The sequence below is a fragment of the Anolis carolinensis genome, chromosome 5, assembly GCF_035594765.1.
Source record: "Anolis carolinensis isolate JA03-04 chromosome 5, rAnoCar3.1.pri, whole genome shotgun sequence".
In the NCBI taxonomy this organism is placed as follows: domain Eukaryota; kingdom Metazoa; phylum Chordata; class Lepidosauria; order Squamata; family Dactyloidae; genus Anolis; species Anolis carolinensis.
This window is the reverse complement of record NC_085845.1, coordinates 108,307,606-108,333,356: the sequence shown is the minus strand read 5'-3', so window position 1 is coordinate 108,333,356 and position 25,751 is coordinate 108,307,606. Positions and strand designations below refer to the sequence as shown.

Here is a 25,751-nt window from a genome sequence, read left to right as displayed (position 1 = left end):
CTTTTGTTTTTGTATGATTTATTATCCAATTGTTGGTTCAAAATAATCAAAAAGCAACTTTCAGTTTGCAAACAGTTCTGTCAACAATTCAGTATATATTTTGATGAGTATTTCTTTTCTTTCATTATATAACAAGAGTTGTCAAATGCAATGCTGAAGCTATTTTGAAGAGATAAAGAGCAACATGTTACCAGGGGCAAAAAACAAAACAAAAACACTTCTTGAAAAACAACAGAAAAATATGTTGGGAGCAGAGATGCCAGACAAACATAGTGCTCTAAAAAAGAGACGATGTTTTAAAACAAGTAATGCCTACTCTGATCTTCCCCTTGGGCTGAAAGAGAATAGGGATAAGAACATGTTCTATAAAGCTCTTTGTTGAAAAGGAGTAGCACTATTTGAAATTGTGATGACCCACAGTGGAATAAAACAGTGGGGGCAATCAAATGAGCTTTTCTGGGGGACACAAGTCCTTGCTGAATTTTATTTTCTTTGCACCATTGACCCCTTTCTCTTCTTTGTCTGATTCCAAACTCAATTTAAAAATAATCTATCAGGAAGCATAGAGGCCTAATATTCAGAGGACCAGAACCTGCCTTGAGCATACAGGCCCTTAACTGCATGTCTAAATCCCAGCTAATACTGTGTTCCATCAATCAATCACAGTCTCTTGGAAACAATGAACTATTAAGGTTTTTAAACACACATATATTATACATACATACATATACTGCTTATGCAGAACAGACAGTTGCATTTTCAACAGAAAGTAATTCAGCAGAGAAAAAAAATGCTTGTTCCCAGGCTGTATAATAATTAGCTTTCCTTGGCTGAGATAGTTAATATCAAAACCGAGATCACTGCTCTGATCCCTGTAAAGGCACAATTCATTCTTACTTGTTTTTAATTGTCCTTCACCATCAGTTTTTAAAAACTCATATAAAGCTTGAACATGTAAATTATATTTTAAAAATTCATTCTGTTGGATATAATCTAGCATTTGCATTATACTTCTTGCTCACGTTTGCTTAAGGGGCGCAGGAATGTTAGCCGAAGCTTGTTCTAAATAGGCTAGAGGTCCTTGAGGCATTTCAGTGGGTTTTTTATGCTGTATGTTGATATCATCCAGAACCTGCTGCCAATGTCGCAGTTTGCCCAAGTGCTTCTGAATTAGGGCTTCTTTCCTCTGTAGTTCATTTCTCAACTCTGACACATCCTACAGAAAAAGCAGACATACAGTAAATAATGAGCAACCAGGGATTTCCACTGCAAATTCTTATATTCTAAGAACATCCAGGTTCTAAGAAACTGAAATAGCATTTAGAGCAAGTTATCATTTCTTTACACTGCAAAGAGTTGCATATTCCTTCTGAAAGAAGGAAATATGCTGCAATTCAGGCTATGTTCTTACAAACATCTATTCTAATACGTTACAAATAAATACTTGTCTTGCAGTGATACCTGCTCTCTATCATAGATTTCATAATCTGACAAATATAAGCTTGCTTACAAAGGCTGAAAGAGGGGAACCTTGCTGGGATGGATGACAAAAGAGAGGCAGAACTGGAGCTTAGTAACACATCTCCAGCCTTATTTTACCTTTCTTCCAAAGCATATTTCCTCTGACTTCAACCCCCCTTCCTTACCATATGACTTAACATATGGGGTACATGCAGACATAACTTGAAAATATGTTCAGGGCACTTTACACCTATCATCTTTGCAACAATCTATTTCATAACAATCCTTTAAAGCAGGCTAGTATAAGAAGTCTACAGGAAAGGCAAAACTGATGTAAGAATGTCTGATTCTTTGCTTTTTTCTCACTATTGCACAAAATGAACACAAATTAAGCCTTCTATAATCTAGGTCTCTCCAGATGCTTTGAAATGCAACTCAACAAGCTGGTGGCTAAAGTCCTAACAGCTGGAGGGCACCAAGTTAGGAAAGGCTTCTGAGAATTTCATCAAGAATTAATAATAGGATTGCTTACCCCACAACTATTTTGGCCTACAACTTTAAAGCTGTATAAATTTAGATACTAAAAGTAAATGACTTTACCCTGATCACTTGATATAATCCCTCTGCTTTGTCAAAACTCTATAAGTTTGGATGTCACCATTAAGACTAAAGAAAATCAGTGTGCTTACTTCTTTAATGACTTGTTCTGGTTTCTGGACAGACAGCTGCAATCTTTTTTGTAGGAAAAAACATTCTGTTTGCCGTGCAACATCTAAAAACTTCTGGATACACTGGTCAACACCTAAAACGTTAAGATCAACAAAACATTAAAAGTATTTCAAATAAAAACTGTAGGACCAGCAAGAAAAGTTTACCAAAAAAATGTGGCAGTTTGGGATTTACGCAAATCTACTATGCAAAATACTTTGACTTCTGGTAATTTTGAAAAAATAAATGAGATTATGGTCCATTTTAATAATTAAAAGTCTCTTCATTAAAAAGTAAATTTATGTGTGCATATATGTTGGTTGATTTGGATTGCAAAGTCTCCTACATGGATCTGGACCAAATGTGGCACACATACCCTTCATTATCCAACTTAAGTAATTGAGAAGTTTGAACTAAAAACACCCACTCCTTTTAAGCCCAGAGCAGGGAGAAAGAAAAGGAAAAGCAGATTGGCTGTGCCTAGATGAGGTGGCCCTTTGTTATGTGAATATGAAAGGGAGTAAAATGGATTGGCTGTTGGTAGGTAACATGTATATGAGGGGAAGGAGCAGGAAGAAAATAGGGGAAGAAAGAGGGAAGGGAGGAAGGAAGAGAAAAGAAGGAGTGAGAAGAAAGAAAAAGGAGGGGAAAAGGAGGGAGCTAGGAAAGAGAAAGAAAAATAAGAGTGAGCTATATGAGAGAAAGCAAGGGAAGAAGGAAAAAAGGAGGAAAAGAGGGAAAAGATGTATGAGGAAGAAGGATAGAAAGAGAGAACCTGCCTACCATTGCAATGAAGACATTGTGAAGCAGGCTTTCTTTGAGCTGTACACGGAACAATGGAACAATGGACACGGAACAATGGCTTCAAACTACAGGAAAGGAGATTCCACCTGAACATCAGGAAGAACTTCCTCACTGTGAGAGCTGTTCGACAGTGGAACTCTCTTCCCCGGGCTGTGGTGGAGGCTCCTTCTTTGGAGGCTTTTAAGCAGAGGCTGGATGGCCATCTGTTGGGGGTGCTTCCAACTCTACTATTCTATGATTCTATGTACTAGAGAGAAAGCAGATGGGGCAGTGCACTTCCAACACCCAAGCAACACTGGATATTTATACTAGTATACTTTTAAAAGAAAGCAACTCCTGGTTGTCTAAAACTGGGGGAAAGTCTAATTAAGAGTACAGTACACCCCCCCCTACATGGGGGACACGTTCCTGTACTTGTTATGGAAAGAGGAAAACGTGAGTGATAGAGAAACCTATTGAAATGAATGATTTCCACCAGACATTACCATAGAGAACCTAGAAAATTCCCAGAGGATGTATTTTTGTTGGGTGTGGATAGGTGAAATTGTATATACTGGTCCTGCAAGTATAGGGTTGGTAAAGGTAAAGGTTTCCCCTGACGTTAAGTCCAGTCTTGTTTGACTCTGGGGGTTGGTGCTCATCTCCATTTCTAAGCCGAAGAGCCGGCGTTGTCTGTAGACACCTCCAAGGTCATGTGGCCGGCATGACTGCATGGAGCGCCGTTACCTTCCCGCCGGAGCGGTACCTATTGATCTACTCACATTGGCATGTTTTCGAACTGCTAGGTTGGCAGAAGCTGGAGCTAACAGCGGGTGCACACTCCGCTCCTGGGATTTGAACCTGGGACCTTTCGGTCTGCAAGTTCAGCTGCTCAGTGCTTTAACACACTTCGCCACCGGGGCTCCGGTGTTCATACTGTGCATCAAAATCCTGACTGAATCTTTTATATAAGTCATGCTTCTTAAAGGAAGGACAACTTCTGTATTTATGCTTTGTGAAAGAAATAATAAAAATTTAAAATGTCTGACAATGATCTCTTTCACAAGACACAATTGTATGTGTCTGTCTGAACTGTCAAGGTTCCATTCTACTGAAATGATGATTTTTTTGGAAAGTGGGGGTATTTAGAATTATCGGCCAAAGAGTTCTAGGTCCCCTCAAACTGCAAACCCTGGGATTCCAAAGGATGGAGCCAAAGCATTTAAAGTAGAATGATTAGTGCCCTATAAGACAGACAAGCTCTTCTGTTTTTCAGATAAATTCATACCTGGAAAATGTTACGATTGTCATTACATTTCCATGGTGATGGCATTGTATGCTACTGTGAGGCAAGAGCTATGCTGATGGCAGCAGTGCTGCTGGTAAGGTCTCCCATATCAGACAGGCTTTGCCTTAGGAGCCAGATTAGAAGTGCCAAACATCTACTGGGCAATAACAGCAGTGTAGGGTCAAATGCCAGACAATTCCTCAGAGAACGGCAGTGGCAGGTAAGTCAGAAAAATCAGTGAGCAGCATTGGGCTAGTTCTGAATTCTGTTGTTATGACAACTATGTAAACACAAATCTAGAGCATCAACTGCCACTTTCTGAATGAATACAAATATGTAAGCTCTCACTGTATCACTGTGATGCTGGTGCTTGTGTGCAGCAAGATGCTAGGCTGGCAGTAGTGCTACTGGTAGGATCCCATATCAGGCATGCTTTTTCTGAGTAAGTAGACTATATGTGCCAAATAGCTATTAGGCAGTAACAAGAGAGTGGCAATAATAGTGATACCATAGATTGTTAGTACTGTGAAGAAGGCACAATAAACACTTTCTGAATGTCTTTTACCGCTATGATGAGATAATTTAAAACAAAACAAGATAGTGCCAAAAAGACTCCCAGATCAGTTAGCACTCAATTGGTTACTGGGGTACAGCAGAAGACAATTACAGGTAGCTCTGTGTCTAATGATGTAACAAAATTAAGGAGCTGCACAGCACAGATTATAGGAACATGGAATATGAGACTCATGAACCAAGGAAACTACATATAGTAAAACTATATATATATATGTGTGTGTGTGTGTGTGTGTGTGTGTGTGTATAAAAAGTTGAAATAAATACTGTATGTACATAATTTGGTTGGCTGGCACACATACCCTTCATTATCCAAGTTAAAATACCGTATTTTTCGCTTTATAAGACGCACCTGATGATAAGACGCATCTAGTTTTCAGAGGAGGAAAATGGGGAAAAATAATTTGAACTAAAAGATGACCTAGAACATTTTAATAAAATAACATCTGAGGGGGGAGAAGGGCACCCACTAGCGGTCCTGCTGCCCGCCCGTCCCGCGCTGAGAGGGCGCCTAGCGAGGCCGGGCTCCATCCTGGGCGGGCAGAGCCACAAGAAGGTAGCCATCTTGCCTCCTCCTGCAGAAGGAGCCTCCACAGGGGCGCCGCTTTCGGGGGTCTGCGGCCATGGTGTCGCTTGTTGTGTTACAAGGAGGTGCAAGGGCGAGCCGCTTCGCCTGCTGCCAGCGCTGGGGACGTGCCGGGCATGCCTCCCCACTCCTTCCTTCCCTTCCTCTTTCCCTCCCTCTTTCCTTCCCCACAGGCGCCTCAGGCACGGAAATGCCTCCAGGAAGGGCCCAGCCTCCTCCTCCAGCCTTCGAGGGGGCCAGTCTGTCTCCACACGCACACGCACACGCACACACACACACACGGAAGTGCCTTTTGACTCTATAAGGGAAGAGGCAGCGCGTTAGTAGGGTGCTTTCTCCTCTCTCTGAGACGAGGGTTACGTGGGGACACTGTCTGCGGGGGGAGGGGAAGAGCAGCAGCCCACGCCTCACGTCGCGCGCGTGACGGAGCCCATTCAGAGCGAGCGATAAGGGAAAGCAGGAGGGGGAGGGGGAGGAGGAAGAGGGAGGGGGCTCGAGACCGCTTGACAGTGAGATATGAGGGAGGAACTGGCTCTCCCCGCGCGCCACAAGTGGCAGTTGTTTGGAATGTTTCGGGGAGGGGGGAGGACACACTCTACACTGCTCTCTAATGCAGTTTCAAACTGCATTGTATGGTGAATGTAGATATTGCGTTTATAAGACGCACTGACTTTTTCCCTCTATTTTGGGGGGGGGGGGAAGTGCGTCTTATAAAGCGAAAAATACGGTAATTGAGAGGTCTAAACTAAAAAAAGCCACCTATTTCGGAACTGGAACAGAGGGAAAGAAAAGGAACCAAGTAGATTGGTTGTGGTTAGGAGAATTGAACTTCTGTGATGTGACTGGGAAAGAAAGGAAGTATCTTGGCTGCTGCTAGGTGACAAGTTATGAGGGGGGAGAAGAAAGGAAGGATGCAACAAAGGAGGGAAAAGGAACAAGAGAAGAGAGAAGAAAGAAAAAGGAGGGAAGAGAAAGGAATTAGAAAAGGCATGAGAGGAAGGAAAGAAAGAAGAGAAAGGAAGGGAAGAAAGGGGCAAAGAGGCAGGGAGAGAATAAAGAAAAAATGTAAACGGAAGGAAGAGAAAGGAGACAGAAAAGGGGAAGGTGAAAGCAAGTGAAGAAGGAAGACAAAGAGGGAAGGTTTATGAGAGAAAACGAAGAAGAAAGAACCACAACGAGATCCTGCTCACCATTGCCAGAGCATTTCTACGGATGCTAAGATAGGCCTTCTCAGAGCAGAAGGGATAAAGCAAGGGCGCAACAGCCCCTTTAACACCTGGATAATACCAGGTATATATGCTAGTAACCTATCAAATTGCATTATTTGAGGTAACTGAGCTAAATTGGAATTTGAACTCTGAGTCATATACTTACAGTGATTTATTCAAGAAACAAATCCATGAAGAAATGGGGTGGCATTTATAGTGAGATGTAGCAAAATAATATAATACAAAATCTGACTGATTCATATTAATAAGAATTCAAAGAAAACTGTTTATATAACCACTAGCTGTGCCCGGCCATGTATTGCTGTGGCTTATTGGAATCCTTTGTTGGCCAGGTGGAATAGCAGTGAATAGCCTTGCAGCCTCAAAACCTGGCCGTTTTCTTCTTATGGGAATCCTTGTTTGGTGAGCTGAAATATAATGGAATAGGCTTGCTGGTTGGAAGGCTGAGTACTTGCTTTCTAAGGGAATTGTTTTTTGGGCTGCTAGAATTGCAATGAATAGCCTCACTACTTCAAAGCCTGGCTGCCTGCTACCTAGAGGAATCTTTGGTTTGTCAGCTTCAAAATATAGAGTAGCATTGCTGCTTCAAAGCCTGGCTGCCTTCTACCAAGGTTAATCCTTTGTTGGTCTGGTTGAATTGCACTGAATAGCCTCGCAACTTCAAAGGCTGTGTTATACCTAGGGGAATACTTGTTTGGTGAACTGGAGTAGCACCCTCAAAGAGCCTGGCTACTTCCTTTGTAGGGGAATCCTTATTTAGCCAGCTTGAATTGCACTGAATAGTCTTGCAGCTTAAATGCCTGGCCGCTTTCTACATAGGGCATCCTTGCTAGGCCACGTTGAATGGGACGGAGTAGCCTTCTGACTTCAAAGCCTGGAGGTTTTCTATCTGGGGAAATCTTGGTTGGTCAGGTTGAATAGCACTGAATAGCCCTGCTGCTTGCAAGCATGGACACCTTCTACCTTGTGGAATCCTTGGTTGGCCAGGTTGAATATAAATGAATAGTCTTGGTGCGGCAAGTATGAAGGCTGCAATTAGTCACCTTGATTAGCATTTAATGGCCTTGCAGCTTCAAAGCCTGGCTGCTTCCTCCCTGGGGGAATCCTTTGTTGGGAGGTGTTAGCCGCCTCTGGTTGTTTCCTTTCTGGAATTTCCCTGTTTTCAGAGTGTTGCTCTGTATTTACTGCCCTGATTTTAGAGATGATATTGTTCTGTATTATTATACTACAGTAATTATTATGTATTATATTTATAATATATATTATCTACTTAGAACTGGATTATATGAGGCCCCTCCTACACAGCTGTATAAAATCCACACTGAACTGGATTATATGGCAGTGTGGACTCAAAATAATCCAGTTCAAAGCAGATACTGTGGATTATGTGCCTTGGCATTCTGGGTTATATAGATGTGTTGAAGGGCTTTGAGTCTACACTGCCATATAATCCACTTCAAATAAGATAATGTATTTTATAGGCAGTGTGGAAGAGGCCTAAGTGAACCCTGCCTGTCCCCTGGGTGCCATTGTGGCTGAGGGGGATGCTATGACATGAAGGGGGTGGGGCATAAAGGCAGTGGAGCCTACCCTTCTGACTGCAGCCAGGGGGAGAACTGTGTGTGAGAAGGAAGGGAAGCCCCTCCAAGAAGAACTGTCTCTCTCTCTCTCTCTACCTGCTCTTCTCCACATTCCGGGTTCCCCCATAAACTGTAAACACAGTCACCCCCCTCAGAGCAAGTGCAGAGAGTGAAGAGAAAAGAGGGGAGTGTACCATTTTAGCCGAAAAGGGAGGGGGGGGGGGGGAGAAGAGAAAAATAGATATAGGCCAATCAATTTTTGGGGGGTTTTTTAGTGAAGGACATACCTTGGATGTGTATTGTGGCCAAATTTGGTGGCATTTGGTCCAGTAGTTTTGTTGTTAACTCGGTCCTAATTATGTACATTACATTTTATATAGAGAGATAATTCAAGTTAATGCTTCAACTACAGGGCGAGAAGAAGAAATTGAAAAATCCTGTGCTTCTAATTTTATGAGTAGAGATGGAGACATAAAACACACTTTTGCTTCAAGCAGTATTGAAGTGATTACAGCTACGTATTTTACAGTTCTACTATTGTTTTCTCATAACCAAAATGGTCTAAGTATTTAACATCCTGCTTTATCACTCCAAAGACTCTTAAGGAAGCTGTACCACACTCACATAATCAAAACAAAAGCAACACAAGAGAAGAGGAGAAACCAAAAGGAGATAAAATTGTGAAGGTAAAAAGAAAGGACAGACATAGGCTTACCTGTTCTTATTTCTTCCTGGTCTGTACCATTCACATAATCTTGACTCACAAGGGAAGCAAAGCAGGCCTGGGTAATTAAAGAAATATATATTAACAATTACTTTAAGTCCCTTCGGGGAGAGAGGACAGGTTATAAATAAAGTTTTATTATATTAAAATAAGCATCATTGTGAAGAAAAACTATTATATTCATCAACATACAATTTTAATTTATTTATCAATTAAAACAAATGAGAAAGTGCTTAAAAGGGCCTTACCTACATGGTTCTGCTTTAAACTGGATCATATCAGTCTACACTGCCAGATAAACTGGGATAAGCAGATAATCTGGGATCAGATCCTGGGATATAGGGGCATCGTGGAAGGGGCCTTAGTGTCAGAGTGGGATATCTGCACTAACTATGGAACTACTCCCTCATATAATACATGAGGTATATGGGGAGGAGAAAATGCAAAACATGGAGACAAAGGAAGTAAACAAGTATGCAAGTTTTCTATACAAACTACAGTTCCATCTTTAAGGCTAACAGTAATCCGCCATTATCCTATTAGTAGTATACACGTGCACAGGTCAATGTCTGGGCATTGGGCATTAAGTGCCTTATGGAAATGTCAAAAGGGGGCTAGAGAAGAAAGTATATCATCCCCTGTTACCTCACAGTGGATGCCATTTGTCACTGAATGGCTGTGGGGATAATCATAAACAGTGAGTCCAGGGGATGGTGAGAAGGGAGCCATAGCATAGTTGTGCCATTGAGCTTTTTTGCTATATTCAGTGATGTAGGATCTCAGCCAATGCAATCCAGAATGGTTTCCTAAAGGAACACGCAATGCAGAACTGTGAAGTCTAATTACACCATGTAACACATTTTTTGTTTCTGGGTTAACAATTTTATTTCCTAATTGGTTCTATCATAAAAAATGGGTAAAGTTTATTAAACTGCAAAAACTTTGTTTTTGTGGGATATCCTTCAGCACATTTTGTCATTGTTTTTCAATGAATATCTCCCAGTCAAAAGAGGGCCCTTCCACACAGCCATATAACCCAGAATATCGAGGCAGAAAATCCCACAATATCTGCTTTGAACTGGGTTATTGAACTGCCATATATTCCAGTTCAAAGCAGAGAATGTGAGATTTTATTCAGGTGTCTGGAAGGGGCCCTAGTTTGTGGCAGCGACAAAAATAATGTTTTTGAAGTAGAACAACTACTTTCAAAGAAAGTATTGCACAATTAAACAGGAAATAATACTTTCAAACCAGGAACAGAAAATTTTTCAAATGTTGTTAACATTGTTAAATGTTGCTGTCAGACAAATGTTGACAAATGTTGTTGTCAGAGCAGAGGCTCACATTTTCTGCTTTGAACTGTAATATATAGCAGTTCAATAACAGTGTCCAGAGGAGGGCGACTCAAGTGATTAAGGCTCTGGAGAACAAGCCCTATGAGGAGCGGCTTAAAGAGCTGGGCATGTTTAGCCTTCAGAAGAGAAGGCTGAGAGGAGACATGATAGCCATGTACAAATACGTGAGGGGAAGTCATAGGGAGGAGGGAGCAAGCTTGTTTTGTTGCCCTGGAGACTAGAACCTGCGGAACAATGGCTTCAACAGGAAAGGAGATTCCACCTGAACATTAGGAAGAACTTCCCCACTATGAGAGCTGTTCGGCAGTGGAACTCTCTGCCCTGGAGTATGGTGGAGGCTCCTTCTTTGGAGGCTTTTAAGCAGAGGTTGGATGGTCATCTATCGGGGGTACTTTGAATGTGATTTTCCTGCTTTTTGGCAAGGGGTTGGACTGGATGGCCCGTGAGGTCTCTTCCAACTCTATGATTCTATGATTATGGTTTTCCCAATCCGTCATGGTCAATAGAATAGGATCCTAACAGGTCGTAATCCTCCATTTACGTGGCCAGTGAATAACCAATAGGCAATACGTAGGTAATGGTCTCTAACAAGATCATACGAATAGGTTATCCAATAGGATATGATCCAATACAAGTACAGTATTATTATTTTTATTTATTATTAAACTTTATTTGTACCCCGCTAGCATCTCCCAAAGGACTCGATGTCCTTTTACAAAGGCCAAGGCCTCAACACACAATATAACAATACAAAACAAAAGGCAAATTAAAACAATTAAAACAGTATAAACAACAAGCAATAAACAATACGCTAAAACACAATAAAACTGGGCCGGGCCAGAGTTATGGGTACAAGATTAAAAGTGCTGATGTGACAGGTGATATATAAGGCTTCTAGGGCAAGTGCAGAGTGCGATATACGATCTAGTTCTAATAAAGTGCTTATGGGACTTGGAGTTGGAGATTTCCTATTAATCTGGGAAGGCACATTGGAACAGCCAGGTCTTCAAGTTCTTTCTGAAGACTGCCAGTGTAGGGGCCTGTCTGAGATCCTTGGGGAGGGTGTTCCAGAGTCGGGGGGCCACCACAGAGAAGGCCCTGTCTCGTGTCCCCACCAACCGCGCTTGCGACGCAGGCGGGATCACGAGCAGGGCCTCTCCAGATGACCGAAGTGAACGCGTGGGTTCGTAGACGGAGATGCGGTCACGGAGGTAGGATGGTCCCAAACCATTCAGTAGAGTCTCACTTATCCAAGCCTTGCTTATCCAAGCTTCTGGATTATCCAAGCCATTTTTGTAGTCAATGTTTTCAATATATTGTGATATTTTGGTGCTAAATTCGTAAATACAGTAATTACAACATAACATTACTGCATATTGAACTACCTTTTCTGTCAAATTTGTTGTATAACATGATGTTTTGGTGCTTAATTTGTAAAATCATAACCTAATTTGATGTTTAATAGGCTTTTCCTTAATCCCTCCTTATTATCCAAGATATTCGCTTATCCAAGCTTCTGCCTGCCCGTTTAGCTTGGATAAGTGAGACTCTTCTGTAGTTGGGAGTTCAATTTCCAGTATTCTTGACGGCAGGACAGGCTGGCTTGGGCTTCTGGGAAATGAGGGCCAAACCAGCTGAAGGACCAAACCTTAAGATTTATTGTTTGACAGCGCAAAAGCTTATGCTGTACCGCTCTTAGCTACGTCCAAAACCGAGGTTTCACGAGCAGGGAGACATTTTCAACGCCATTCTTAGCGGAAAGGGTTTCCAATGGGAAACCATGAGCCACAATGAAAGCGCGCCACACTATGGCCTGGAGGGATCTTACAAGTGTCCCGAGGCGCCTTTCTTCCCCCCGCCTCAGCTTCGCGGCCCTTCGCCCCTTCCCCGCCCCTTCCTCCCCACCTCGAAGGAGGCCTCCAGGTCGTCCACCAGGGTGCTGTTGGGGTTCCTCGGCCCCGCGGGGTTCGGGGGAAGAAGCCCAGCCGGCCCCGGTCCGCCAGGGGCCACAGGGGGCGGCGGAGGAGGAGGCGGCGGCGGTGGTGGAGGGACCGGGCCTTGGTTGCCGAACATCCCGCTCAAGCCGGCCGCCATGGCAACCGGGAAAGAGGGCGTACGGCTGCGCAGGCACGGAAGTGACGAAAGACTCAGCTAGAGGCGGGGGCGGTGCTAAAGGAGGTCGCAAGAGAGGAGGTGGGGCGAGCGTCAAAGGAGGGCGTTGCGACCTGTGGGAGCTCCTTGCTTGGCCTACGTCTTTTGCAGGCATCCTCAGAGGTTGTCACGTCTATTGGAAACTAGGCATACGACGGTTAGGGCAAGTGTGAATGTTGCAACTGATTACTGAATGGCCTTTCAACTTCAAAGCCTGGCTGCTTCCTGCCTGGGGGAATCCTTTATTGGGAGGAAGAAGCCAGGCTTTGAAGCTGAAAGGCCATTCAGTGCTAATCATGGTAGTCAATTGCAGCATTCACACCTGCCTCCAACAGACAAGAGTTCTTCCTCCCACCCTGGACCTTCCAGATATATAAACCCCACTTGCCTAGTTTCCAACAGACCTCACAACCTCTGAGGATGCCTGCCATAGATGTGGGTGAAATGTCAGGAGAGAATGCTTCGGGAACATGGCCAGACAGCCCAGAAAACTCACAGCAACCCAGTAAAAAATCAGACTGATTTTCTGGATGTGTTTTCTCATGTTGTCTCTCATAGTTGAGGTCTGTCTATGATGTCAATTACAGGCCCCTTTCATGTTTTTTAGTGGGAGAACTTGTACAATTGGTATCTAACTAAATACTTTCCCCCCACTGTATATAGAGTAGCAACACAGTAGTTGGAAGAAGAATGGAAATGTCCAGGTTCTCCAGTTACTCATAACTATTTCATGTAAGCTTTCCCTTGTACTTTCCCATTTCTTGAACACCACTGATGTTCTTGTGTTCAATTAAAGGTAAAGGTAAAGGTTTTCCCCTGTTAAGTCCAGTCATGACTGACTCTGGGGGTTGGCGCTCATCTCCATTTCTAAGCCGAAGAGCCGGTGTTGTCCGTAGACACCTCCAAGGTCATGTGGCCGGCATGACTGCATGGAGCGCCATTACCTTCCTGCCTGAGTGGTACCTATTGATCTACTCACATTGGCATGTTTTCAAACTGCTAGGTTGGCAGGAGCTGGGGCTAACAGCGGGTGCTCATTCAGCTCCCAGGATTTGAACCTGGCACCTTTTGGTCCGCAAGTTCAGCAGCTCAGCGCTTTAACACACTGTGCCACCAGGGGCCCCTGTGTTTAATTACTTTCAATAAATTGTAATTTTTCTACATGTAAATACATTAAATATAATTTAATCTAGGGAAACATGACGTTTCAATGCAATTGTTGGTACAAATGCCCCATGATTACCACCCATCTTTTCTCTCCAGCAGTTAAGCAGCTGGATTTTGGGTGACAGAAGCTTCACATATCAGTTTATCAAGTCAGAAATGAACATGAGGCTGAACAGTCCTCTCCAGTCTCTTCCCTTCTCATTTCCCCCCGCAGAACTTGACTTTCTTATATCATGTCCAAACTGGGTTTCAGCAAGGATTAGACCCAGGATATGAAGATTAGTGAGTGATAACACCTGATGTTACACTGAATGTATTATAATAAACATACTATATTATAAATAAAAATGGTTCTTGTCTTTTACAAGTCAGCAACACGTTGGTTTACCTTTATATGCATTTTAAAGTGAATTATCTGTCAACACAAATGTTGCAACTCCATGCACTTTATTACCTTTAGTCGTTCTCATCCCTAGCCACCAAAGAAGTTTTTTTTAGATTTCCATTCCCCTTAAAATGGCCCATGGCCTATGGTGCTTGACTATGGATTGGGATTACTGTGTATGTTTTAAGTTATTTTAACTTTTGTGAGAAGTGTTATTATATTGTGATTTTATTGTGTTACTGTTTTTATTGATGTAACACTGTTTTGGGCTTGTCCCAGTGTAAGCTGCCCCAAGTCCTTCGGGAGATGGAGCAGGGTATAAATAAAGTTGTATTATTATTATTGTTATCATCATCATCATCATCATCATCATCATCATCATCATCTCTTGTCTAAGGGCCTTTCCACACAGCCCTATTTCCCAGAATATCAAGGCAGAAAATCCCACAATATCTGCTTTGAAGTGGGTTATCTGAATCCATACTCAGATAATGTGAGATTTTCTGACTTGATATTCTGGGACATAGGGCTATGTGGAAGGGCACTAAGATACCCTTTTTTGAGACTAGGTAACAAGTACAGTATTCTAAATGGATTTTATTAGAAATGCTGGAAACATGGATTGCAAATATCATCATACTGACATGATGATCCTTAGAATCTACATTTCCAGCATTAATTTTGCATTTGTCATCTCACTAGTGTTACAGCTATTTCGAGCATCATTAGTGCACACATATCTGAGACCATTTATCACAGGAGCCAGAACACAAATGTATATGGAAGAAGTCACTGCTAGGCTCAAAGGCAAGGCCAGTCACTACTTATCAAGCAAATTGCTTTAAAAACAGATTCATAAGAACTCTACATTTCTTCTTCCAACTTTCTTCAGTGGGGCAATCCATGTAAGTCATTTCTAGATAAGGGCTAAAATAAACAGGCATCTATGGTTAAGGAAGAAAAAACTCAACTGACGAATAAAGCTATGAGGCTGATTGCACTTCAATTTCATTTTATTCCAGCCCATAAATTCTTCCATCAGTGCCCTGGGGCATCAGTTTTGATTTACGGTTGAGAAATATGCTGACATGATATTCTAGGTTCAGTTGTTTGTATTTTACCAAAATATTTGTAAAATATCATCAGTTGTGGTCATAAAAATTCAGGTTTTTTTTTCAAGATTATATTATTTGTGACATTTATCATCCATTTAGTCTGAGCAATAAAGTCTGATTGTTTACATACAGCATTTAAATGCATGTAACTTCAGCATTAAATGTAGGAAGAGAATTGTGAGATTTCTCCTCATCTAAAGAGCACAAACAGAACGTAAAAATATCCCTGGTCAGTAAAAACCTTTTACAAAATGAATTTATAGTACATTATTGTATTATTTTTAAAGATGCAGATGATTCTATTGTGGTGCCTTTTTCCTCTTGGAATTTTATTGTCAGCTCATCGCTTCAGTAATTTTGGAATTAACTCTGACTTATATTAAGGTTAGAAATGACATAGGCACAGAATGGCCTTCTAAATGCTTGTTTTATCCTGGCTCAGTCGAGTCGCAAACTCTACTAAAGTACGTGTGGGTCGTCCTGCCATGCCTTTACGTAGGTATGGAACTTCATCTTTATTTCCCATCACTCCAGCAATATCTAAATGAGCCCAGTGTGGAACAGTCACAAATTCTTTCAGGAATGCAGCAGCTGTACACGCACCACCGGACCTTAGGGAAAAGTAAAGTAAAATGTTAGTAATTTCTAAAAATCTGTTCATTTAAGAGTAATATAGTATTTTCCAACATATACAATTTCAGTTCAGATAAAATCATGGTTTGCATTAACCAGAGCAAGGGTGTCATACTCATTTTCATGGAAGGCCACATCAGCCTTCAAAGGGCCACTAAATCCATGGACTGAGAATCCATGAATACACACAGCCAACTATTTTTTTTACATAGTGGTTCATGACTTTCTTTTTACCCAATTTGAGTCCCCAGATGTTATTGAACTCCAATCACTTTTGATTATCCACCATGGGAATTACAACCAACTGCATTTGTGGCTCTGACATTGGGAAAAGATTAAAGAACATTTTAATGTCAGACATCATATCCACAAGCCTTGTATCTGCATCCAATCTATCCTGACTAAACAGAAACAAATTTGCTTGTTTGCTTCCAGTTTCTGTTTTCTCGGTACCCTGCTTCATTAATTCACTCCCCTATTCGTGGTGCAGTAGCCTCTGGAAGTAGCATGTTATAGCTGTAAGTGAATAAACTAGAGAAAGAAGTGCCTGCTGCAAAACAACACAGCAAAACTAATTGTGGTGCATCACTGTATGGCTCATTCAGTTGCTGCAACTAAATAAAAGCGTTCATAAATAATTAGGGAAAGCCCTGGATTGTCATAATGTGCAAAAAAAAAAAAAACCCACCATGTTAGCATAGGGCAATTAGCAGAAATCTTGATTTGCAAACACTCCTAAATTATGATTTCCCATTTTGGTGAAGCATAAACAATAGTTAATTCAGACACAATTCCAAGCCACAGCTAACCTTCCTTAAATATGATCAGGCATACTATTTGAACTGAATTAAAATCTAAAGGATCACCTCCCCCTTGCCTTTGCCTCTTTTATTCCTACATGACCCAAGACCCAGTCAAAGGGCTCTTTCTACTTCTACCTTTACTTGAATAGTATGTCTAAGATCTTCCTCTTACAGACTTCATTTTTTCATTTGTTTTTCTCGGTTGTCTATATATTAGTTAGACATGGCAGCAGTGACAATTTCACAACATACCTGTATTTTCCAATGTTATTGAGATCTGCAAGCTGACAGTCTGTAACCTGCTTTGTGTAATGCTCAAAGAGAGGCATCCTCCAAACACGGTCCCCTGTAGGAATACTAGCCTACAGATTTAAATACATGATGGAAAAAGAGTTAGTAAAACCTAACACTTCTAACCTGACTTACATAATGTGCTCTTCTTAAATGGAACAAATTAGAGCCACTCTCATTTCAAAGGCAGACAGTTAACAAATCTTGGGTCACTAACAAATGCTGATTCCTTATCAATTTATGTTGTGATACCAGCAATATGCTACAGCTATGCACCTACCCACATTTTTATTCACAGCTACTCTTAATACAGGACATCTTAAACCTTTTCCACTCATGACTTTCTGCCCAATACATTTTTATGGATATATAAAATAGGTATAAAATTAAACATTTACTGATAAAAATTAGCATTTGCAAGGCTTGCTAAACAGGCTATTATTTATTTATCTTGTCAGAAGAGAACCGAGGGAGCAGTTGTAATGTATTTTTAAAAATACAGTTAAAAACTTGGCATTATCCTAAATGTCCTTTGATCAGTAGCTGGCCACTTGGAGTACCTCTGGTGTTGCTATAAGGAGGTTCTCCATTGTGCATATGTCAGGGCTCATACTGCATTGTAATAGGTGGTCTGTGGTTTGCTCTTTTCCACTCTCACACGTCGTGGACTCCTTTGTGGCCCCATTTCTTAAGGTTGGCTCTGCATCTCATGGTGCCAGAGTGCAGTCTGTTCAGCGCCTTCCAAATCGACCAGTCATCTGTGTGCTCAGGAGGGAGTTTCTCATTTGGTATCAGCCATGGCTTGAGGTTCTGGGTTTTAGCCTGCCCTTTTTGGACTCTCGCTAGCTGAGGTGTTACTGCGGGTATCTCTGTAGATCTTAGAAACTATTTCTTGATTTAAGGTGTTGGCGTGCTGGCTGATATCCAAACGGGATGGGCCTTGCCCTTTCATTATTGGCTGCTACTTCCCGGCTGATGTCAGGTGGTGCAATACCGGCTAAACAGTATAATTTCTCCAGTGGTGTGGGGCGTAGACATCCTGTGATAATGTGGCATGTCTCATTAAGAGCGATATCCACTGTTTTAATGTAGTGAGATGTGTTCCACACTGGACATGTGTATTCAGCAGCAGAGCAGCAAAGTGCAAGGGCAGGTGTCTTCATTGCGTCTGTTGATTTTCCATTTTATGAAGTACAGCTAACGCATTTTCTGCAGAGTTCACTGTGAACTCTGCATGTTGTTGCTAACTGATTTACGTAAATGTCTAAAAAAGCCACTAGATGGTGTACAGAAACCTTTTACTGTTGTTAACATTGAGTGAATGGTTAGGACCCATAGTCTGAGAAGCAGTTCTCTAGAAAACCAGATCCCCACAGCACAAGCAAAAGTGAATAAAGCCATGATGAATAAAGAATTATTCACAGAAATAATGTGGATATGTACATGTAAATGTATCTGTCTCCTCACAGAACTTCATATACACTGGCCTCTGCACGACATAGAACTGGCAGGCTGAAGTTATCTATTTATGCAAGCAATGCTACCCATGTATTACACACGGTCCATGAATGGCCACTGAATGGTGATAGCAAAGATCCATGCCGTAGAATTGAAACAAGTCAGTGCCACAAACCTTAATGTCATCTCAGAAAACCTATGTATAAACTTTGAGAAGATATTACAACATCTCGCTTGGAAGTCTCTTCATCATAAGCAAACCATCATAAACAACTTCTTATGCATGGCTGCCAAATCCTTTATTTGAAGCCTTTCTTGAAAAGGGCTGTCAGTCACCTTCATGCCTGTTATTTGTGCAGGAACTCACCTCATACAGATGGTTCCACAGCTGATGTGAATTGGTAAAGACCCCAGTAGCTCCAGAACCTAGTGCTACATCCATGGCACCTATACAAAATGATATAGTTCAGGATATTAACAGATATTCAAAAGCTGACATTTATTATCTCTTTTTCTCACTGTTTTTATATTTACATTTCTATACAGCAAGGATGGGTCATCCTGTCAAGAGTATAAATCCTTCCAAGATCTTCCATTCTAAAATTTGTGTATTTGCTATATGTAAGTGTGTTCCAGACTAAGTTAATTTTCATAGTCTTGGTGTTATGGTAAAAAGGGACACATTATTATATACTTCTGTAGAGGACAGTCCTGGGAACTCAGTTGGTATTCTGGGAACATGGAAGAGCAAATTGATGTTTGATACCTGTTAACGTTGCAGCATCTACAATGGCCCTTGGTTTAAAACTGTGGGCATAACAAAGAGCATCCGCCAACACCAATCTTCCCTCTGCATCTGTGTTGTCAACCTTTCATGATAAGAAATCAAGAAAGAGAGGGTTAAGAGCAAAATACATTTATTTAATAACACAGGCCAACACACATTTTGGTGCCTTGAATGTTATCCCTGTTTCTGGGTATACTTGACTTCCTGGTTCCAAAAATAGTATCCATTTTCCCCTATCAGCTCTAGTATTTTATTTTATTTTTGCTACAGAATGTGTCTAGAGAACATTCCACAACTAGATCCGTGTCCCTCTTGGTTGGTGAAATCCTGCTTAGAGGGATTACGTGACCCGCTGTTGAAGATAATAAACAGCTCCCTTGAGCAAGGAGTATTTCCAGAGGGCTTAAAAGAGGCAGTGGTCTCCCCGCTGCTGAAAAAAAACAGATTTAGATCACTCGGTTTTTTCCAGCTACTGCCCAGTTTCGAATCTTTCGTTTCTGGGCAAGGTGATTGAGAGGGCAGTAGCGGAGCAACTGCTGCAGTTCCTAGACGACAAAGCCGGACTAGATCCCTTCCAGTCCGGCTTCCGTGCGAGGCATGGGACAGAGACTGTGTTGGTCTCCATCACGGATCATCTTCGATGCCAGCTTGACCAAGGCAGCTTGGTGCTGCTTGTATTATTGGATCTCACAGCAGCATTTGACACAGTCGATTACAATCTTTTGACCCACCGCCTTGCCGTTGCTGGAGTCAGGGGGACAGCTTTAAATTGGCTGGCCACCTTTCTTCACAACTGTGGACAGCGAGTGGAGAGGGGAGGCTTGGTCTCTGAAAGGTCCCCTCTACTTTGTGGGGTTCCTCAAGGGGCCATTCTCTCCCCTTTGTTTTTTAGAAACTATATGCGACCACTTGCTCAGCTGGTTCGAGATTTCAGGCTTGAGTGTTACCAATACGCTGATGACACTCAACTTGTGTTGAAGATGGAAGGCCGACCGGACTCTGTACCCGATAATTTCCATCAGTGCCTCAAGGCCATTACTGGATGGTTGTGTGCCAGCAGGTTTTAAGACCTTGTGTCTAACAACAACTAGACGCAGAGCCTTTACGGCAATGGCACCATCACTCTGGAACACTCTGCCACCTGAAGTCTGTGCCTTACGGGACTTATCAGCCTTTCACAGGGCATATAACACACACCTGTTTCAGCAGGCTTTTGATCTCTGTTACTGCTATTTTTAAATTGTTTTAGATTTTAGCCTGTTCTTGTAAGCCGCCCCGAGCTCTAGGGGAGTGGTGGCATATAAGTCTGAAAAATAAATAATCAAACAAACAAACAAACAAACTGAGGCCGCTTCTATACTGCCCTATATCCCAGGATCTGATCTCAGATTATCTGCCTATCCCAGTTTATCTGGCAGTGTAGACTCATATAATCCAGTTCAAAACAGATAATCTGGGATAAGATCCTGGGATATAAGGCAGTGTAGAGCCAAGCCTGTGATGCTACCACCAAAAAGGCCCTTTTGCTAGTGATCACTCTTAATTTGGTGAGGGAAGCTGAAAACCTCTCTCTGAACATGACCTGGGTAAATTATTGGTAGAAAAAAATAATATTTCAGGCAATCTGGCTCAGACTCTATATTTGGTTCAGAAATAAAACTGTCAACTTGCTCAGATGGAAAATTGTTGGCATATTATTGTTATACCGAGTCCCTTTGGGAAGATAGGGTGGAATAGCTAGACAGATAGATACTGGACCTAGTAACCTTGCTGCCTGCTTCTGAACTATTCTAAAATTTCCAATATGCTTTCAAAGGCAGAGGCAGGTATCAATACAACTCGAAAATCCAATCAAGAGGTTGGCAAACCATAAGCCGGAGTTATTTCAGTTATAGGCATGCCTGAAAAAATTAGATTTGTTTCTGGGTATTACTTCGTTAACAGAAACCTTACTACCAAATGCAAAACTAACATGGAATAAATAGGGACAGATTACTTTTTTGTGTCAGGAGCAACTTGAGAAACTGCAAGTTGCTTCTGGTGTGAGAGAATTGGCCTTCTGCAAGGACATTGCCCAGGGGACGCCTGGATGTTTTACCATCCTGTGGGAGGCTTTTCTCATGTCTCCACATGAGAAGCTGGAATTGACAGATGGGAGCTCACCCTGTTCCCGGATTCAAACCGCCGACCTTTCAGTCAGCAGTTCTGCCGGCACAAGGATTTATTAACCCACTGCACCACCAAGGGCTCCGGGACAGATTCCTGCATTATGAAGTAACACATTTCAGTAAACTTGTCATCCAGGGCTATCATGTGAAATGCAACAAATTGGGTCAAGTAAGTTTTGCACAAGTAAACAAAAACATGCTAAATCTAAGAGACCACTTGAAAACTTCCAGCAATTAATTTTATTTCTTTCATTAGGCTCGGTTTATTATAGTTTTGATTTTGATGGCCAAAGTTATAGATCTATGCTTCTTTGACATGACCAGGGTAGCTGGTAATGTAAGCTTTCCCCTTTGCTTTCTGTTTTGGGGTTAAATAAAGAATTATGGGACTGAATTGCTGTGTTTTTCCAGGCTGTATGGCCATGTTCCAGAGGTTGTGAAGTGTGTTGGAAACTAGGCAAGTGGGGTTTATATATCTGGCACCTCCTTACTCCATCACCTCAACAAGTTGAATGAGACCCAATAAGGAACCCAGGAGGATCTTGACACTTGCATCGATAGACCAGACTTGAGTTCATGGTTTGAATACGTTGCTCTAAATTAGTGCTACTGCATACAGAACATTTGAACAGTTGGATCCAATGACTTTTGGAGGAAAGGCTGTCATCCTGTGATATTGGGTGGGATATGAATATTTCAATGAAAAACCATTTGGTAAAGTTTAATGTCTATCAATCTCCCTTTTAAATCTCCATTTCCTCGGTGGGGATTGTCTCCACAACACTAGCATTTTCACAGATCAAGGTGTGGCTAATCGCCCACAAGCATCATTTGCTTAATTTCAACAGTCCTAAATATGCATTTTTACACATACCTGAATTGTTTTCCCATTCTTGGCCTTCACAACATCTCCAGGTTTGTTCGCCTTCCCACTGGGCATGTTTTCACAAAGGGGTGTCAAACCTAGGAAAGAAAGAAGTCAGCTTTCATTACAACCAGATACAACACTTAATGTTTAATAAAGTATTAATGTCATCAGTGTTAAATGTTTTTAAAAGAACATTGCTAAGATTTTTTCGAAATATTTATTTTTATTTATTTAGATAGTTTGATATTTTTTTCTGTATAACTGATATAACAAGCTGCATTCCTTCCTTGCAACCCAATTATCTTCAAGAAAGAACTATAATGGGGCAAGATGTGAGCAGATATGCTCAGTGGATATAACAGTTGCCAGTTCCTCCAGCAATAGAAACCAATGCCTTGAGATGCCCCTTCCATCCCTCTGCTGCCTCATGCTTTGAGCAAACAAAGTTACCAATCACTACTGATTTCGAGGCAGAGCAGCAACCTCTCACATTTTTTTCTGGAGGGAAAACGAAGATCAAGACAGGAAATGATGAAAACCAACTTCTTGTTCAATACAGAAAGTGAAAAAAGGGGACTGTAAGACAGATCTAAGGACTACAGCAGCTTAAGGGACTAGTAGTCTTAGTGGTGAGAGAGATCCTTGTTTGTACATAATGCCCCTGAGGCAAATTCATTTAGAGCTTGGAAACACATCCTTTTTTAAAAAAGTAACTTTTAGAAATGCTCAAACAAGATGGCCTGCAGCCATGTTGGCTGGGGAATTCTGGAAAGGCAGCCCCCAAAAGAAAATGTATCCAAGTTGTGCACTCTCCCATCTGAAGTCTCAACTGAGAACTCTTTCAATGTATTAAGGGAAGCAAGAAGGAAAATGTTACAAAAAATGGTACAGAACTCCTGCACAACTTTCACGTTTTTTACCAGGAATGAAGGATAGGTGTTGGCACGGTTGTGAACAAAGAGGGGTGTTTAATCACATGATATGGGAGTGCGACTGAGTGCAAGAATACTGGAGAATGATTGAAGGAGAAATTAATAGAATGCTAAATTTACAAATAATAACAGTTAATAGAAATGTACTACATGCAAGGATAACAGTGGAGAATATACAAAAAGAAAAAATGATTGACAAATTGATAGCATGTGCATAAATTGTTTTAGCGAGGGGTTGGAAAGATAAAACAAAATGGACTCTGACAAATTGGTATAAGTATATAGTTGATATGTTAAATGTGGAAATAACAAATTGTAAATGGAATAATATAGATAAAATTGAAAAGATTGCAATAATCAAGGGGATGTGGGAAGCAGTTAAGAACTATTTAGATAATGTACTAAGATGTGGAGTGGAAAAATTAAGATTGAGATTGATATTTCAACTGTAACTTCTGTAGTTTGTTGTATAAATTGTATGTACAAGGAGGGGAGGGTGGGAGTGGGATAAAACAACAAAACAATAAGAAAAACAAATTTCAAAAACTGAGAACTCTTTCAACTACAGAGTGTGTTTGATTCATAATTGAGCCAGAGTAGCTCTCATCGGGAGTGGGGTGGGGGAGAAACCTGAGAAAAAACAAGCAGGAAAAGGAGGCATTCTTATATGTGAGTCCTGCATGAATACTTGGAAAAGGGCCACAGCTATGAGGTAGCATATGTTCAGGTGCCTATGTTTTTAATGTGAGCTTGTAACACTGCCTCTTGATAAGTGTTTCTATTCCTGACATTCTTCACACATGTTTGATCAACGCTTCCCTTATACTTACCAATCATATTAAGGGGCAGCTTTAATTCTGCAGCTGTTATGATGGCTGAACAGATGGTAGCTGCTCCTCCCATATCCGCTCTCATGGCATCCATGTTGGAAGACGGCTTAATGGAAATGCCACCGCTGCAGATACAGACAACAGATGGGCAAATCACATGTATGTCATCAGATGTGAATGAAAGATACAGATTCTCATGTCTATGTAGTTCAACATTTTACTATCAGCAATTTTACCAGGCACTGGTTTATACTGTTCTTCTGACTGGTATCCCCTCTACAACAAACCCCCACCTATATATACACACAAACAAACAGAAAACATGACATTGCATGTCCCTTGTTCTGACAAGAATATTCTACAAGCTAAATATAAGATTACCCACTTGCAGAAAATACAGAAACAAGAGTTTTGAAATTGTATTTGAATAAGAAACAGAAAATACATAATAAACATACAGGCAAATTGCAAACATCCGACTTACATTCAACTCATAGTAACAGGGGCCAGACAATAGGAAGTAAGAAGAAATTTCCCCCTTGAAAAGGAAATTCACTCCTGGAAGAGTTATCATGGTAAAAATATGTCTTCCCACTAAAGCTTTAACACCAATCCTTGTTTCCACAACAACCCACATTTTCAAAATTTAATTATCACAGGGACACAGACAACAAAACAAACATTACAGGGGTGTTAACCCTTCCCTGTGCCTTGCAAAATTTAAAATATATATTCTGGGCTGGAGTTACATACACATTCAACTTAAGAACAAGCCTACATAATCTACCTTGTTTGTAACCCGGGGACTGCCTGTGTAGGAGCACATGTGAGGCCTGCTCCCAACATCCCTGATCTTCTCACCATGTGGACTACAGAGGGCATGACCAATCTTGATGCTTCCATTGGGTTAAGCAGCAAATTTTATCAAACAGACAAGAGCCCATCCCAACCTCCCCAGTCGCAACAAAGACTGAAAAGGACATTGCAACAGGGAGGGTGGAGTAGTACATGCAGCCCCGTGCTTCTTACATATAGCATTCTTCTATGTAAAGGCCTAGTGCCTGAACAGAGCCAGAAGATGGAATGATGAAATTAAAGCTTTATACACAATTTGCTTGAAGTGACAAGCAGTCACCCCCAAACTGCATCACAGGAAAAATCAATGGCAAAAGGCTCTTATTCACAAAGATTACTGATTTGAACTGTTTTAATACTAGGACATTCTTTCTTTCTTACCAGTTTCTGCTGAAAGCAAATAATTCTTCTAGGCCTGTGCCCTAACATGTATTAATAATTTAACCATTCTTGATTCAGAGTTCCACCAAATTGCCCCAAGGCCACATATTTTCCATTCCATCACATAAAGGTATCTATGCAATAGCTTTGCCACTTCAGATATTCACATTAAAGTAAGAAGCTGAGTTGGGAGGAGTTGCATAATCTTGCAGAAGAGGCAATAGATATGACTCACGACATCCCCTTTCAAAAGGATAGGGGACTAAACTGATAGCCCTAATTGAAATAAGCACAAATTTTCAAAATGACCCCTCTACCCATTTGTTAATCTATCCACAATCTGACAAAATATATCCTTGCTAGGAATATTCTAGGTCCTCCAGGTGATTCTCTGGTACACTTCCACCGAAGGTTACCATAGTCACATTGGAGGACCTAGCAAATTCTTAAGAGGATAGCACTTTTTGCAATTTGTTACAGTCCTCCATTGAAACTCCATGACAATTTCTGAAGTTTTTAATTTAAATGGATTTTGCTATTATCCATGGTTTTCTATTTCCACAATAACTTCAGGAACATATCCCTTGTAGATAAGAGCATTATGTCTTTTTGAATTTTTTTAAATATTTGTATATTTTTA

At 41.2% G+C, this 25,751-nt stretch overlaps 2 protein-coding genes and 1 long non-coding RNA gene across 4 annotated transcripts in view; 1 reads left to right on the top strand and 2 right to left on the bottom strand.

Moving 5' to 3' along the window:
• Nucleotide 1: 1 nt before the first annotated feature.
• med28 (mediator complex subunit 28) lies at nucleotides 2-12,427 on the bottom strand. The gene is made up of 4 exons (XM_062982119.1): nucleotides 12,193-12,427; nucleotides 8,924-8,990; nucleotides 2,151-2,263; nucleotides 2-1,216 (listed from the first exon to the last, which is right to left on the bottom strand). The coding sequence occupies exons 1-4, from the start codon at nucleotides 12,379-12,381 to the stop codon at nucleotides 1,019-1,021; spliced, it is 567 nt and encodes a 188-aa protein (XP_062838189.1). The 5' UTR covers nucleotides 12,382-12,427; the 3' UTR covers nucleotides 2-1,018.
• LOC134299387 (uncharacterized) overlaps nucleotides 4,335-25,751 on the top strand; it is a 25,224-nt gene continuing 3,807 nt past the window's right edge. Inside the window, exon 1 of the long non-coding RNA XR_010006587.1 lies at nucleotides 4,335-4,460. This is a non-coding gene — a long non-coding RNA (uncharacterized LOC134299387). The remainder of the gene's footprint in view (nucleotides 4,461-25,751) is intronic.
• lap3 (leucine aminopeptidase 3) overlaps nucleotides 14,986-25,751 on the bottom strand; it is a 27,349-nt gene continuing 16,583 nt past the window's right edge. For both annotated transcript variants that reach the window (XM_062982117.1, XM_062982118.1), the window contains exons 8-13: nucleotides 23,876-24,000; nucleotides 22,120-22,208; nucleotides 19,057-19,159; nucleotides 18,658-18,737; nucleotides 16,794-16,903; nucleotides 14,986-15,716 (exon numbers count right to left, since the gene is read on the bottom strand). In XM_062982117.1, the coding sequence (XP_062838187.1) occupies nucleotides 15,521-15,716; nucleotides 16,794-16,903; nucleotides 18,658-18,737; nucleotides 19,057-19,159; nucleotides 22,120-22,208; nucleotides 23,876-24,000 (703 nt within the window). In that variant the 3' untranslated portion in view covers nucleotides 14,986-15,520. The remainder of the gene's footprint in view (nucleotides 15,717-16,793; nucleotides 16,904-18,657; nucleotides 18,738-19,056; nucleotides 19,160-22,119; nucleotides 22,209-23,875; nucleotides 24,001-25,751) is intronic.

Coding starts and splice junctions, on each gene's coding strand:
- med28 (XM_062982119.1), bottom strand. CDS start 12,381: ATGGCGGCCGGCTTGAGCGGGATGTTCGGCAACCAAGGCCCGGTCCCT. Junction 8,991..12,192: donor ACCTGGAGGCCTCCTTCGAG/GTGGGGAGGAAG, acceptor TTAATTACCCAG/GCCTGCTTTGCTTCCCTTGT. Junction 1,217..2,150: donor CAGAACAAGTCATTAAAGAA/GTAAGCACACTG, acceptor CTTTTTCTGTAG/GATGTGTCAGAGTTGAGAAA.